General features: G+C 31.9%; 1 protein-coding gene and 1 long non-coding RNA gene across 4 annotated transcripts in view; one reads left to right on the plus strand and one right to left on the minus strand.

Moving 5' to 3' along the window:
* Positions 1-2,452, plus strand: part of LOC148227117 (uncharacterized) — a 36,829-nt gene extending 34,377 nt beyond the window's left edge. Inside the window, exon 3 of the long non-coding RNA XR_015812139.1 lies at positions 2,311-2,452. This is a non-coding gene — a long non-coding RNA (uncharacterized LOC148227117). The remainder of the gene's footprint in view (positions 1-2,310) is intronic.
* Positions 2,453-3,401: 949 nt separating this feature from the next.
* LOC148227120 (cubilin) overlaps positions 3,402-17,185 on the minus strand; it is a 74,000-nt gene continuing 60,216 nt past the window's right edge. For all 3 annotated transcript variants that reach the window (XM_088203041.1, XM_088203039.1, XM_088203040.1), the window contains exons 8-11: positions 7,535-7,769; positions 7,080-7,292; positions 6,142-6,397; positions 3,402-5,514 (exon numbers count right to left, since the gene is read on the minus strand). In XM_088203041.1, coding sequence (XP_088059167.1) covers positions 4,267-5,514; positions 6,142-6,397; positions 7,080-7,292; positions 7,535-7,769 — 1,952 coding nt within the window. In that variant the 3' untranslated portion in view covers positions 3,402-4,266. The remainder of the gene's footprint in view (positions 5,515-6,141; positions 6,398-7,079; positions 7,293-7,534; positions 7,770-17,185) is intronic.

The following is a 17,185-nucleotide window of genomic DNA, read 5'->3' on the forward strand; positions in this document are numbered from 1 at the left end:
ATTAGGTACAACTCGCATTAATTGATTAATCCCGATATCTTTAAAGTTTATTTTTACAGTTCCGATAGTTTTTAATGGCTTAGTAGTTTTATTTACCCCGTCAATTTCTTAATTTTATTGATTGTTTATTTTTTCATCGCGATGTAAAGAATTTAATTTTATTATTAATATATCCGCACCAGTATCTATTAATAAGTCTAGATAACCGTTAATTGCTTGATTAGTATAAAATTTTACATGTTTTATTTCATTGTTGACGCGTTCTGCCTGAACATGTTTTTCGTTCCGATGATCGGCAGTTATCATGGAATTGGACTCGTTTCCTGAGTTTCCTGACGATTGATTTTTGTTAATGCGTTCATTACAATTTCTGTTATTACCGCGAAGGTATTTATTAATTGCATACAGAGAGTTACGATTATTATTATATCTATTATTGTTTGGCTGATTACGGTTATTATGGAATTCATGATTAGAATCATATTGATTGCGGTTGTTATTATACCGATTATAATTATACCGATAGTTATTGCGACTATTATCGAAGTTATTGTTGCAATTACGATTTTCATAATTATTTTGATTTTGAATATATTGTCTTTTACGATATTCCTCGATTATGTGTCCCGGTATTTTCCAAAAATTGCAGAAACGTTGGGTTTAATAATCCCATGTTACTCGTTTTTTGTTCAATTTTAATTCGCGAGCTAGGAAAATTTGAGTTATTCTTGAATTTGTATTGATGAGCATAATCCGAATTCGGATTGGATGCAATATTTTAATATTTACGTATTTCGTTTTTTGATTTTAGTTGCTCTTCATTTAGAGCTAAAGTTATCGTGTTCAAAAGAAAGTGTTTTGTATGCTGATGCATAGATCAGTTTAGTAGACCGCGTAAATCGTTGTTACGGTTTTTCCTCTCTGGCATGAATCACTGGAGTTGTACTCTTAGATGCTTCCACCATGTTCTCCGTCATGAGTTAACGAGGGTTGCTCAACATTACTACAACACTTCATAAAAATCTAATTTTGACTCTTGTTTAGGAACTTTGTATTAACCTGAACTATCATCTGGAATAATGTCATTCTTGGAATATGAATAGAAAATGCAACATGGCTTGGAAAAAAGATAGGTTGCAGCATTACGACAATTAACAAAAATCCAAAGTCTCACTTAGACAATACATTTTGGATTCAACTTCAAACACGAACCTGTCATTGTCCTATATTTACCTAAATAGGCTTCAAGATTATCTGTTTGAATTTTTCTTGGAAGCAAATACTTGAAATTTGCTTCTGCCTTGCAATATTCACTTAATTGTAAAAATCAATAAGCTGACAGATTCACTCTTACTAATGCAATTGGCAGTTTTGCATGCCCAGCACTCTACCTAAGGGTAAATTATTTTTTTTATACTGATGCATATATCAGTTTAGTAGACCGCGTAAATCGTTATTACGGTTTTTCCTCTCTTTGGCATGAATGACTGGAGTTGAACTCTTAGATGCTTCCACCATGTTCTGCTTTATAAGTTAACGAGGGTTGCTCAACATTACTACAACACTTCATAAAAATCTAATTTTGACTCTTGTTTAAGAACTCTGTATTAACCTGAACTATCATCTGGAATAATGTCATTCTTTGAATATGAATAGAAAATGCAACATGGCTTATAAAAAAATAGGGGTTGCAGCATTACGACAATTAACAAAAATCCAAGGTTTTACTTAGACAATACATTTTGGATTCAACTTCAAACACAAACCTGCCATTGTCCTATATTTACCAAAATGGGTTTCAAGCTTATCTGTTTGAAGTTTTACTTGAATGTTGAAGCCCATGCGTCATGTTGGAAATTACACCATGTGTTTCTTTGGTTGTAGTTATTGTATTTTACATTTAATCCTTTCCAAAAATCCAATTAGGTACATTAAAAAAGCTTTTGCAAATCGATCTCAATTTGGGTATTTGCCCATCGTAATTAGTGTTGCAGGTCAGCGTCTTATGTTTGGTCAATTTCATTTTCAAAAAAAAACGATTTGTGCCAGATATCTCAAATTGAAAAATTTCTTTTTTGTGACGAAAGTGTTATAAAATTCTATTTTTGATTCTGATGTTTCAAAAATGTGTTTTAATTTAATATTGCACTGTACGACAACCATTTCCATTTGGAGATATTCTGGGGTTGACTCGATTTCAACATGAAAGGGAGATGAATATATTTAAAATATTTTGTTGTATTTGTCTTAACTCTAAATCGGCTTTCAAAAGCAGCTGTAAGTTTTCTTATTTCTTTTGCATATTTGAAGTAATTGTTATGCCTCTACATTCTCTCGAAGTTGTCCGAACCGAAGCTACAACTGAAGTCGGCCGTGATCGCCGACTTCGAGTAGCGCTCCACACCCTCGGGGATTTCATACGCACTTAATAATAGTTTTTGGTACTTAGCAAATATACTACATGATGTAACTGAATTTCTTTGAAAAAATCTATGGCTTCATAACACTTATGAATCCTAATGATAGGATAAATTGTATTTTCTTTTCTTAGGGTTTATACTATTTTATTACCACTATTTTTACTTGTATCAGAGTCAATATTTAATTATTAGTTAAAAATTACTAAATTAATGCAATACAATTGCAAACATAATGATTTTCAAAGATGTATTGAATCTTATTATTTCTTATGAAAAGGCATATTTTAAAGGTCAATGTTACCAAACTAAACTTGTATTTATTGTTCACGATTATGTAATGACGACTCAATATTGTTTGATTAATTTATTAAATGAAGTCACATAATTTGTAGACATGCTTGAATATTTTTTTTTGTGTATAACGTAGTTTATTATATATGTTATTTATTAAAACATATCTATGTATAATATATGTATGTAGTACATTTTATTTATTATGTGTATTTAAAGTATTATACTATATTTGCAGTAATGTGGTTGCATATCTGTGGATTCATTCAGAAATACTAGAAATAGATTTCTGAAATAAAACAGTTTTTTTAAATTTGTTGTTAAAAGTATTGCTGTTTTATTACTTGTGCTGTAAAATCTGGTGCATTTTAATGATCTGTTTCATGCTATAAAATTTAAAAATGTCGAAACAATGCTGTTTAGACGATAATTACTGTACTTTTTGTTTATGATTATGCAATGATTACTGTTTTACTCATTTATTAAATATAACTGGAAATATCTTTTGTAAACTTCAAATTAGTTTTAAATTGTCAGTTATCGATTTAAAAATGTAATATGTAAAATTGAAAATTTAAAATCATTGTGTATTATAATTTAGTATATTTGGTAATTAAAATAAATGATATAATGCTTATGATGGTCTTTTTTTTGTAAAAAATATATTATTCATAATATATATTACATAAATTTTAATTTATATGTACTGTATTTTCTAAAACTCAATCATAATCACAAATTTTTAAATATTTCTACACTTACCTACATACCATATACATTATTTAACTTTACATATTGAACAAATAATATTTACAATAATTTATATCCTTCTTAGACTTCTACCAACAGGCACGGCTTAAATTTTTATTTTCAGAAATACTGTGAAAATGGTTCTGCGTCATCAAATTTTGAACTATGAAGGTATGTAAAATAATTGAAGATCAGATCATTACATTTACAACATGACATTTTAAGCCAAAGATATGTTTAAATGTTTTATAAATTTTAAAACATTTTTATACACGATTTTATGAATATAAATGACAATTATTGTACGGTGACTGCTTTTAAAAAGTTTAGAACACATTTTTGATGTTTCACAATAATTTCTACAAGCACTCGCCGTTCTATAATTTTATATTTACATTTAAATTGCTTGCATGTTAATTACTCATCCTTTACTTTCATAAAAAGCCTCTTTATTTTATTTATTTACAAGGTTATAAATTCTTCAAGTCTTGAATTGTTAAATTATTAAAAACTATAGATAACAAATTTGATAAGTCAGTCAAATTTATTAATTAAGAACTTGTAACGACAGGCACAATTTTTTAATAACATTATTGATCATGTCATTAATCAATAATGTGGTAATGTCAACTTTTTTAATTCAACACTCAATTAGTTTGTATAAAATAACATGTTTTTTTTATATGTCAATTAGTTGTCAATGTAAACTCCAGTCATAGGTATTGCCACTTAATTCTCTTTGGTATTCTCTGTTATACGAAGAGGAATTCAAGTGATGTGGACCTGGCTGGAATTTGGCTTGATGTCAGTAGCTTAAATCGCTGTTGTTGGTCGATCTCTTGTGGCAGCACATTTTGCATAAAACAATCAAACAACCCACCCCTAAAAGTGTACCTCCTAACAGTCCTAAAATTACACCAGCCCAGTTGATGATATTTGTACTCTCTCTTCTGCTGTTGCATATTTCTGGCGATTCATCTCCTAGAAGTTCGAGCATTTTTCCAGTTAACTCCCCTGCGTATCCGATCTTCTTTAAGTTTTCTTCTATGTATTGCTGCTTCATTTCTCTGTTTGCTTTGGAAGAACTGCCGTCATTATTGGTAATGTTTGGACAATTAACTACACCGTTGCAAACGAGCCTAGCCGGAATACATAGCCCATTTTCTCCGGGACACAAAAAATCACAGGTTTCAATTAATCGCTTGTCTGTGCCAAATTCGGCATTGTATTGACTGTCAATCGAACCGCCTTCTACTAATCTTGAAGTTTGCAAAGTCCCGTCCGAGTTTCTCGGAAGATGATACAATTCAGTCCAAGCTATTTTGAATGCTGCTCGAGTCGGAGAGCTTATGCTCATGAACTGGATTCTAATGGCTCGTGTCTCTTCTTGATTAATCGAAGAGGGTTCTTCGATCGATTCCATTCCGAGCTCGCTTGCAGATAAAATTGGCAGTTCTTTAGCTAATGAAACGTTCTCACCACATATTGATATATACGGTTCGAGTTGCCCCGGAAGATAGATGTCTATTTTGCCATCTTCGCAGTTACGTGATGCAAATTTGATCTTATCGAAGTGCAGCCATAAGTCTCGGTCTCGATTGATACGAAGATCCCAAATGCATCTTATGTCTTTAGGTGGATCCACGTATCCGAGTGCTTCCAGATACGGGAATAAGATTTCACCATCCGCTGTTGCTTCGATTGTCGCTGGACCACATAGCGGACTGTGAATGAATTCATATGTAGCTTCGAATAATGGAGTTTGATGTTTGAAGTAAGACGAAGCTGCATGCGCATTGTCGACGATCATTTGAAGGTTCAATTGCTCACTAGAAGATATCACTTGGTAGGGCTTATTGACTGAGATGAGCGGAGTATGTTTGGTACATAGGCAAGACCCTGCAGCTTTTTGGATCGTCGTGTGGAGGGGTGTAGGCGTTCGGCCAATGTTACTTTGGTTATTGAAGGACACGGGTAGTGGCTCCCAGATGACTAGTTTATCAGCCCGATCTTCATAACAGTTTTGACATGGGATGGAGGCATATGGATGTTCCTGGAATCACAAAAAGGTATATATTGTAATAATAATAAAAATATTATAAGTAAGCGTGCCACACGTAGATAGCAGTTATTGTAAAAACATATTGACAATTGAACAAAGATGCTTTACAAACAAAAACACATATTTAGAACCCTCAACAATTTAAAGAGCGATTACATTAGTCAAACAGACTCAAAATAAATTAGAAGTGGTAACTGATTTGGGTATCCTATTTTAAGATGACTACAGATCAGAATATAAAAAACCTATGCAATATAGCATCAAAGATTTTTTAATTTGTCTTGTGATTATACCCTGCACATGTATGTATGTAAATAAATTTGCGATAATCATCATAACCATGTCGAAAGCTATGATACATTGTCTCGCTGCTAAACGATTTTGATTCGTTATTCTTTGCTGTCATTGGGGTGTGACCACAATGGTTTCACTTATAAAATTTCACCCGGAAGACCTAGTTTTGTATGGTTGTAGGCAGAGTAATGTTGGTCTAAATAAATTTATTTACTCATTGGTTCAAACTACTAAAAGGCTGGATATTTGCTCACATTAGAAGAGAGCGATCTACTCGGAGCACCAAATATTTAATAAAAACGGTAATGTATATTTTTTGCTTACTTTAAAATTGATGGCTATGATATTCAGTATAACTCTTGCAAATAGTCGCCTGTCGGTGACGAATCGGTAAAGACATTTGACGTCTTCGACAGCTGAACCTCCCCGTTTGTATACCAAAGTATTTGGAGGACTTCTTAGGAAACCGCGACTTCCTTTCCAAGCGGCTATTACTTCGTCGCATCTCGTGCCTGCGACGGGCTCTCCATAACGAGTGTTATTGAAAAAATCATAATGCGCCCAATAATATAGTGATGAGCTGAAAAGTAAAAATGTCATTGAACTTTTAAGTAAAGACTTACATATGTATTTAAAATACGTTCATCGTGATCAGGTTACTACATTGCTACCTTAGATAATTTATTGTTTCTATTATTAATTTGTTAAAAAACAATAATCTTGCTTGCTTTAGATTCAAGAACAAGCCACATATAGTTCATAATAGAAAAAGCAAGGAAAAACCAAATCAAGAGATTTTTCCTGAAATTTATTTATGGTCATTGCAAAAGCAAGCCTTACAGGAAATTGAAATATTATAAAGTTAAAAGACAGGTTGGTCGGTATTAACAAAATTAAAACATCTTTGCTTAAATTATGCAATTTCAGATGATTCTGAATTATACTTTTTAATCATTATCGATTTATATTTACTATTAAACACTAATTATTGTTTTTATATGTGTTAATGTCTTCACAACCAACTGTGTTCCATTGCACAGTTTTGGTGGATTCAAATTTCTAGGAGGATAAGTCTGTACTGTGGAACTTTGAATTCAGGTTATTTAAGCACTAGAACTGTTGTGTTAATTGAGTAAAATAAACGTGCTACAACTGGCAATACCTCTTAAATCGAGTAATTGATATCATCGACTTTTATATCGACTGCTATTGCATAATACTCTTTAATAAGTTTCATATTGTATAAGTAAGTGTATAGTTACCCGCTGTAGCTGCCGGTCTTGCTTTCGAACCTGACGAAGAGTGAGTTTCCGGTTGATACAAAGTCATGTTTTTCCATTGCCTTTGAGAACGTATCGCAAAAAGTCTTGATTATTCTCGAGTCGTCTGGCCAGGATGCGTCGTAGATCGTCAAACTCTCTCCGCAGTCTCCATCAAAGGGTTGAATAGGGGATTCGATGCGATTTATTCGGAAACTGAAAATATATAATATTTATAATAAATAAATTAAAATTAATTAAAGTAAATAAATCACTCAATTAGTGAAATAATTAATAATTAAACCATTAAAGAAGTATCCATTTTAGAACTTTGCGTTAGCTATAAGCTGTGTATCATATTTATTATATCAAACTATTGCCGTGTAGGACGCAACCAGAATTTTTGCGCACATTTTGTCACGCTTTGCGTTCATTTATCGCACACATTTTTTCTTTACCTTGGAAAGTAGAGGCGTACGATTTGATTCGGCAATCCTTGCATCAGATATGTACAGGACGTGTGCGGCGGATACCAATGTGCCACCGAGAGGAAGATCCCCTCTGTGTCGCCTGATTTTTGTAGTGATTGCGAGGTGAGTAGCCAGTCGCAGGTGCCATTTCTCGAACCAGCAGTGTCCACGTGTCCAGGCCAATTTCCAACGTTGAAGTGAAAACCGGTGTTCAGAAGGGGACCTATGACAAAAAATATGTAAATATATCTATTTGTTTCTGTTTTGAGACTGAAGCTTGTAAACTTTTTTTAAATTAAATTACTCAGTAGAAACGTTCGCTAACATCGAATTTATATTTCGTTGCCGTAAAAAACTTGCAGAGTTAAATTTGTTGTTCAATGATACAAATGATACAGGGTGTATTTAAAGGGTGTATCTATAATATTTAGTGATCGCTATCTATAGTATTTGGAAAGTGATAAACTCGACGATGAAACGTTGGACGGTTCACAAAATATTGCTGACGGTTATGCGCAATATTTTCGTTCCATTTTTGAGGAATATGTTTCGCCTTCAGATCAGGCGCTTCCTTGTTCTTGGTACTGACCATCAAAGAAACTTGAGCGCTCAGATCTTAAATTCGGACCTGATTTGATTTTGAAAGGTTACTAATTCAGAATCGCTGCTTCTCTAAAACGTATTTGTTATCAGCTTCTGCTGAATTGTTTCAAATAATTATCCATAGATATGTATTTAATCACTTTCGGCCAGTTTTGTTGGACCAACAATATGAGTTTCATCCCGCCTGTTCCACTGTTACTAACCTTCTGACATTCACCAAAACGGTGACAAAACCTCTCGATGTGGGAATTCAAGTAGACGCCGTATATATAGATTTTGAGAAGGCCTTCGACGAGGTTTGTCATGGCTTATTAACCCTTTGCACTCGTATTTTTTTTTTGGTTGGGGTAGTGCCAGCTCGTATTTAATTTCAAGATTTTTTTTAAGTTCAATTTTTGGAAGTAAAAATGAAATAAAACATGTTTTGATTAATCTTTTTACAAATTAAAATTAGCACAGCGAAAGATTGATAGTTTGTCAGTATTTTAGTTAAAAAACAATAAATTAAATATTAAAAATATATTATAATTTAAATACTTTAATCGAAAAATAACTTTTTTTATTGTACTTTTTTAAATAATTTGTAAAACATTAACCATGAAACTTAGAAAAAAATAATTTATTGAAATGTGTTCACGAAGAATTGTACTTACTATTCACAAAAAAAAGAAATAACATAGTATTAGGTATACATAGTATAGGAAGGTAAATGTAATGATGTTTTTAGATGATTTTTCGTCTATCGCAATCAAATGCGCGGTAAAACAAATAAATAAATTATTTAAAAAACAGCTGAGTGATGTAGCGGCAGGGGTTTATAACCATTAAGAAATTTGTAAATAGCTAGATGTCATATGAATTCTGAATAATTAAAATATTGGACTGCTTGTATTTTTTTTGCACCTATCGTTTATTATCTTGCGCAATGCGCTTATTATCTTGCGCATCGCGCTCGTTCTATAGCGTTTAGCGCTCATAACATCGATCAACAATTTGCGTTCATACAAAAAAATAATATTTACAATATAATTTAATCAAGATTAAAATTACAAAAAGCACAAGTTTTTTACTTGTTGTTTTTTTTCTTAATAAAACCTTAGTTTTTAGTTTTTTTAATTGTTGTTTTTTCTTGGTGAATAGTTAATATATTCCCATTAACAAGTTTTAGACTTTTTAGAAAATCAAATTAAACCTATTATAAAAGATAAAAAATGTACTGTTAGTTAAATAAAACATATAATAACATATAATAAAGTTTTAAAACACAGATAATACGAAAAATTGTTATGCACCTTACAATAAATAAAACACAAACAACATGCACATCAGTACATATGTTTTAAGCAAAAGGATACATATTGGCGATTTAACCAATGATTTTTAAAAGAAAATTTAACACTTTTGACGCTAAGTTGCCGATAATGAGATTCCGAATAAAGTAAAGCGAAGGTCCATTTATAAAGGAGAATGTAGATTAGTAAATATGGTTCTAGGACACTAACCGCCTGGAAATATACTTCTTGGACAATAACCCCCCGTCAAAACCCCCCTGGACATTGACCCCCCGTGCAAATAACCCCCTGACAATTAACCCACCATACAAATAACCTCCCTGACAATTAACCCCCGCCACGTATAAAGATAAGTATTTTATATAAGTTAGTATTTATAATAAATGGTCATTATTTTATTAAAATAATGTTTAATATGAATAATCAGTATCAATACTAATTATTTGCACAGGGGATTATTTGTAAGAGGGGGTTAATGTCCAGGAGAGTTTTGATGGGGGATATATGTCCAGGGGGTATTTGTCCTGCGTTTACGTGCACTTAGGATAGGAATATTTAAAATACGAAAAAGAAGGCCAAATTAAATTAGATATTTTTTTAATATATTCACTGTCTATGGAAGAGGTCAGAAAATTACGGCCAAATTCAGCCCTCTGCTAATTTTAATCCGGCCTGCAAGTAATTGTTAGATTTCACATTTAAAAAAATCAAAGTATGTTCTATATTAGAGCGGCCTACCGTCGAGTTAAGGAGCTAGCTAGGTATCACCTTATAAGGTGCTCCTATTGCTTTGGATTTCACTGTGACGTTATGCAGTTTAAATTTGACAGCATCTTCAGTGCCCACGTAACGCCTTTTGCAACAGATTTGTTCGTCTACCAGTTTTTCGGCGAGAACAGTTGCTAAAATATAAGCACATTGTGTGTAACATCAATAGACAACTAAATAACAGTTTTTTTAACTCAATTCAGTGGATTTAAATTATTTTCGACTCTTAACACCATTGCTGAATTCAGGCTTTCGTATGGCTCTCTAAGTCAAAATATTACATGTAGCCTTTGCCAAATAGTTAATATTTTGTATAAGTAAAGGGTTATGTATAAACAGTAGCAGTATTTATCCATTTTTAAAGGCCTCTGCAAACAGTAAGTTACTAAGTAAGTTACTGGTTTGCACAAAATTATTTATTCAAGCAGTCAATGCTATGTTTAAGTGACTGAAAAATTAGTTTTGATGAATAGTTTGCATGGAACAACTACAAATGAAAATATTAATAATAAAGTTGAAAAACGTTAGCAAAGTACATTTTAAAGCGAATTTCGAATAAAATGTGTAACATCTGATATTAAATAGATTTGAGAATTAGCCTTTGCTGCAGATATCATGAGATTTCTTAACAGATTGAACTTAGAGCTAAAAAGAAAAACAGTGCTTATATTTAAAATTTACACCACATTTGAATATTTGAGAGAAATGATAAAGCTCATTTTAATTTTACTTCCTGGCCCGCTGAGCTTAAAATATTTACAATCTGGTCCTTCACAAAAAAGGTTTACCGACCCCTGGTCTATGGTATTAGACGAGTAAAATAACCTTGTCTATATTCTTCAGTCATATGTTTTACAGAGAGGCTTTCAAAGTGCGTCATGGCGATTTTACAACTTTATATTTAGATTGTCTTGTATAACCGGAATGTCGCAGTCCTTAAGGCGTTGAACTGATATCCAAGAGGCTATCGGTTCAGGTCCCCGCAGCAAACTAAACATTTTAATAATAGGAATGCGCTATTATTAAAATTAGGCCCTAGCTGCTAAGCGACATTTATTGATTGTAAGCTGTAATTATAGTTAACAATATATAATAGATATCACTAATTTACAATCTGTTTTTTAAATCTTATCCAATTAAATGTGTAAGTGTTGATTATGTTGTGCATAAACGGCTTTTAACAATAATTTTTCAATGACACATATTTGAGTCATTCACCTGTAGAGTGTTAAATATGGATACATTTATATAAGTACAATACAATCCTAAAACTCACTGAAAAAATATGTCTTACAAGACTTTTAACCCTTTCACCGCGAATGACTTCTATGGGTGTCATCAAGAAAATCGTCAATACTCATTAGACATTTAAAGGTGCCGGAAACATTTGAGCCTAATAAAATGACTTTTTAGTACAATTTAAGGCTGTAAATCACTAGAATTATTTGAACCATAATATTTTTAAAAATATGGCATGAATAGGTGCCCCCACATATTAACAAATTTCGAAATGGCGCTCAAAAATATCAGCTGTGGTGATAATCTAAATGCAATCGGAGCCAGGCCCCACCCAATTTTTTTAAACATAAAAAATATTAGGTGGGGCCGGTAACGTTTTATTATATTTTGTGAAAATGATCAAATTTTCTATTTAGACAAATATTCTACAAGCTTTTTGTATGTATTTGCCCATTTGAGGCAGAAATGATAAATATTACATTGTTTTTTTATGGGGATCTGTTTTGGATTGGCAGGTGCTCTTACACCTAGAGCGAACCAGCGTAGTTTGGCCTCGTGGATTTATTTTTGAATTTTTAAGTTTTGAATTTATTAAAACAGTTTTTAAAAATATAAATAAAATGATCATAAAAAAATATTACATTGAAAGATTATCCTAAAACTTGAAACTTGAAATACTTGTACAATATTTAAAATTGGTAGAAATAGTCTTAGCATAAACGCATACTATTACTGTCACAGTAATAATATCACGGTTAATATCAAATTCATCGTCACGTCCTTAAAAATCCATTATCATATCGTCATTCGTAATTATATGGATAATTTTAAAAATAAAATCAATATATGTATTTATAAATAATTAAAACACAGATTACTAATTCTGTTTTACATAATTTAGTAATTTACTAGCTCGAAAATAAATTAAATGTGTCGAGACCAATATTATCATTTGAGTTGAGTACCCAGGTCGATAGTTGTCAATCGCTCATTTTATTAGTGCGAGCGAGTAAGCGAGCTCTGCTTGCATAACGGCATCTCGCTCTTTTTTCCGTCTTACAAATTTTATTTTTATTTCATAGCAGACACACAATATAAAGTAATAATTATGCACAATTAGAGCATATGATCCCGTTTCATCCCATATCATAAAAATATAGATGCCCTTTGAAGGAAAAAATCAGGTTTTGAGCAATAATTGACAACCTAAATCTGTCAGTCTAGCGCGATGCCGTCCTAACACCGCGCGCTTTGACCATGTTCCGATGAAAAATTTTACAATAAACTTACACTTGTAAATTTAAAATTATTGAGTTATTTGCATAAGTTAAAAATTCAATATTACTGAAATGTGTTTAACAGAAGTCTTTTTAATATTAATAAATTTAAATTTTCAAAATTTGCTTGAACACAAAGCCAATAAATGCATTCAAAGTTTTGTCGACATATTGTCGACGTTCGAGTGCAACGCTTGAAATACGATGTCGACACATAGTCGACTTACGAGCGCAAAGGGTTAATAAAAAATTGTCGAACCACGGTTGCTCGGATAATTTGACTTGGTTAATCTCGAGTTATTTGAGCGATCATAGACAGTTTGTAACCTATAATACAATTATTGTTTTCGACCATCGTGACGCATTGGGGTAACCTGTTAGCCTGTAACTGGGGTAACCTGTTTTAATTTAATTTTAATAAATAGATAATAATATATGTCACTAATTTACAAAATTTAATTTTAGCGTAAGATTATGTTACAACGGAAGATTTATAATAAATAATGTTTTAATTATTAATAAATGTTTTTTTTTATTATTCCTATAACTTTACAAAATAAATAAAGACACTTTTAAATCACGTTGTATGTATGTCTTATCGACATTTCAATTTTATTTACCTTTATTTTCTTAGCGAGGAAAATGTGACATTTGATATGTATTTACTCTGCTTCATATTATAAATAATATGCTTATATCTTTACGGATAATATTTTTGCTACAAAAAATATAGTATATGTATGACTTGGCTAATAGCTTTTATTCTTTATATGTACATATGTCATACAATTTCGTATCTGATATCTCAACAAGTAATAATCTACATTAATATTGAACGTTGATGTAGGCTTAATAAAAAAGGGCCATTACGCTTGAATCCACAATTGTAATATTTTCCGTATTGCGTCGTACATTCAAATCGATAGCACAGTATTATCGGTGATTTATGGTGATATTCTGCCACGTTAAAATCGAGACTATTTTTACTAAATATTTGAAGAATCTGAAACACTTACATATTGTCAGCTTGAAAGAAAATTCATAACGCACAGTTGTTAAATTTTCTTTAATTTGTAATAATACCTTTTTAAAGTCTGATTTTGCTTGAAACCACACATGATTGATTGTACTTGGTTGTAATGTTATCTGTCGTACATGCTAATTGATGACACGGTGTTTTTATTTTTGTTATTGGCTGTTAAAATCGGATCATACGTTACCAAAATAATCGCAAGCGAATCTTTAACCTTTTACATATCGTCAGCCTGGAACAAGACTCATGTATGTCCACTTGACTGGGGAATGTAATAGGAACAAGAATACTTGACAAGAAAATAAGCTTTATAGCACTTAAGTCTTATTCAAAATTAAAAATAGTTCAAGTATATATATAGAAACTCAAAAAATTGAATGAAAATATATTTTATACAAATAAAACATTGATGCAAAATTATTATTTTTAACGGCACTTTTTATAGAAAGGTTAGGGTTTCTATCTTGCTTTTTAACGTCTTTTTGTCATCCAAAAAAGACAATCTTTACCTAACTTCAAATTTGTTTTGTCTTCGGTTGTATAACAACACTAAATTGAAAATTTCTGACATTGCATGTTACACTTGAGAAAATTCAAAATTTTTCTTAAGATGTATCTACAATTTCCAAGGCTTGTATCCGTATTTTTATCCTAGTATTTTGTTGCTAGGAGAATTGGGATACAATACATTGTGTTCCAGGCATTTTTTTACTAGTATTTGTATATATTAGGCGCGGGCCATGAGAAACGTGAGAGATAAGAGCATGCGATCCGCATGCCCTTATCTCTCATTCACTCTCGTCACTTAACGCGCGAGCGATCGAGAGGGAAAGTATCTCATCGCCCGCCCCTGGTATATACATATATGTATTCAGGGATACGCGCTTATTTTGTCTGCAATCAAAATAGTTTGCCGAAAACGCTCCTTTTGCACGAGCCATCCAACGTCTTAAGAAATTGGTCGAATACAATATTTTCGGCGATAGCTACGAGGAGCTGGAATAAAATATGTGGGATTATGGTAATTTTTTTAGATGTGTACCATAATTCCTTTTTTTTAATAGTATGATTATTGTTTGTATAATGACCATCAAGACGCGTAAAAATTCTCGAGTCATGATTTGCAATAAACAGTGAAATAAAAAAATAAATAAAAAAAAGGAAGCAGTGCTACTATAGCGACTAAAAACAAAATATTGTTATTAATTGCCAAATGAGTATTAGGTAAATTTCTGAAGAACTTCATATCTTGTACGGTTCAAGCAAAGCAATTTAGACTAAAATTTCGAATATAAAACGAGTAGCAAGTAAATTTGTTCCAAAACTGTTGACAACAGGAACAGCATTGTAAAAAAATGAAGTTGCTAACCACCCTGAATTGTTTCAATACGTCATAATATGTGAGTATGACTATTGCATTGAAACAAATTTAAGCAAACAAACGATTAAAAAAAGCACGCTAAGTTTGATCGAATGTCAATGTTATCGTTTTTGTTATCTTTGATTATAACGACATAGTCCACTACGAAATTTTACCACCAGTTCATACAGTAAATAAGAAGGATCAACCAAGAGTTTCATGCTTTTTTCGCAGTATAAAAAACAAAAAATTGTGAGCAAACAACTCTTTAAATTTGTACTACGATAACGCACCGACTAGCACTTCACCACTAATGTGAATTTTCTCTTGAGTCCTGGTTTTAATATAATTGGATAGTACCATACACGAAACTTAAATTATATTCTCTACTCTTTATACCAAATGTTACAAGCAACTTTGATATGTAGTTTAATTAATCGTTCTTTTTCTTCATGAGTGATTTTTTCCTTTAATATGGTTATAATATTTTTCGTTCAACCGAATATTCGCCACTTCTCTAATTGAGAACAGGACAAGACGGAATAAAAATACGATATTGAGTGACATTAAAATAGAAAGAGCGTCAATCTACGACAGCATTTGACAACTCTGAGTTTTCAGTCACTTTATATTAAAATCTCGAAAATTATTTACATTACTTTTAAAAGCGTGGGTGTTTCTGCTGGTTTTTATGGTAAAACATAGGCCCTTATCCATAGGTCCATTAACGAAGAGTAGCATCATGTAGGCTTTTCTTAGTTGGCTGTACGCCAACGAAGTGCTCCACCTCTATTCTCGACCTAAGCCGTGGCGATCGACGACTGTGTAACGTAACTTTTCCTGTTTTTTTTTTTAATATTTATGATCATTATTATAGTATACATGTTATAAGGATTATATATGAGTGTTGAAACAGTTATAGGATTTCGGACAAGTAGTCTGCGGTAAGCCGCCGTAGAATTTCAATTGTAAGCCCGCGTTATTAATGTATAACTTTGATTCTCACTCAAGACGGATAATGTGGAAGTGCCAAAGCTCCGGAGGAAGTAACGCGGAACTTTGATGTGGAGTGGAAGCTTAACAACTTGGCTCAAGTATGGCCCGTTGCTAGGCAACGGGATTGAGTTGTGGTCGGGGCGAACCCACTTCGATAACTCGCAACAATTTCCATTTTCTTTAATTCCACGTTCAACCACCACCGAGACCAGGTGCTGTTTTTGAAAGCTCTTATTCGATATGTCATTTGCGACTGTGTTGACATATTTGTTATTTTATACCCCTACTTGACTCATTTTTACATTGAAATTAGGGTTATTAATCCCTTTATATCGATATTTTTTAATACCGCTGTATTGATATAACCAAATTAGGACTTATTAATAAAGATTATATATGGTTCTTGTTTTTGTATAATAATTGTATTGATGGCTTTTGTATATTAACACTCAAATTAAGTTTGTTCCTAGATTTACTGTGTGCTTTTGAATCTAAAGTCTTGCGATTATAAGAAATAATTTGAAAACAGGTTCATAAAAAATATTGAAGTAAGATGATAACGCAGTTATTTGTGTAGATATGAATGTTTTTGTATTATAGTTTTAATTTAGTCCTATTCACGTATATTATGCCCTTGAGAAAAAACAAGTGTAGCGATCTGCGTTATATCTCAAATATATGTTTTTGGAAATAGGCAGACAATAGTGGAAAGTATGCCAAATTATGCATACCTAGATTCCGTTTCTTTTAACAGAGTCACTTTGAAGTCTCTCTACTTTGTCATTATTCATAAGTGAAAGAAATATGACAAACTTTGAGTGTACGCAAAATTTGCTCTAAAGTACAAGACGTTCGATATATTTATCATTACTCCTATCTACATTTTAAACAAATTTAGAGAAATTATAAGTGTTACTATATTTTTTTATGTTGAAATAGTGAAAGTTTTAAGCTATCAAAATCAATAATATATCAATCGTTATTATTTATGTATGTATAGCGATAAAAAATTAAGGACGTCAGAATAACAATGAAGTAGTTGGAACGTACGAGATAAGCTTCAAAGTGACT

This window comes from Plectrocnemia conspersa, unplaced genomic scaffold (assembly GCF_051122295.1).
Source record: "Plectrocnemia conspersa isolate PC_06_02 unplaced genomic scaffold, ASM5112229v1 ptg000013l, whole genome shotgun sequence".
NCBI lineage: Eukaryota > Metazoa > Arthropoda > Insecta > Trichoptera > Polycentropodidae > Plectrocnemia > Plectrocnemia conspersa.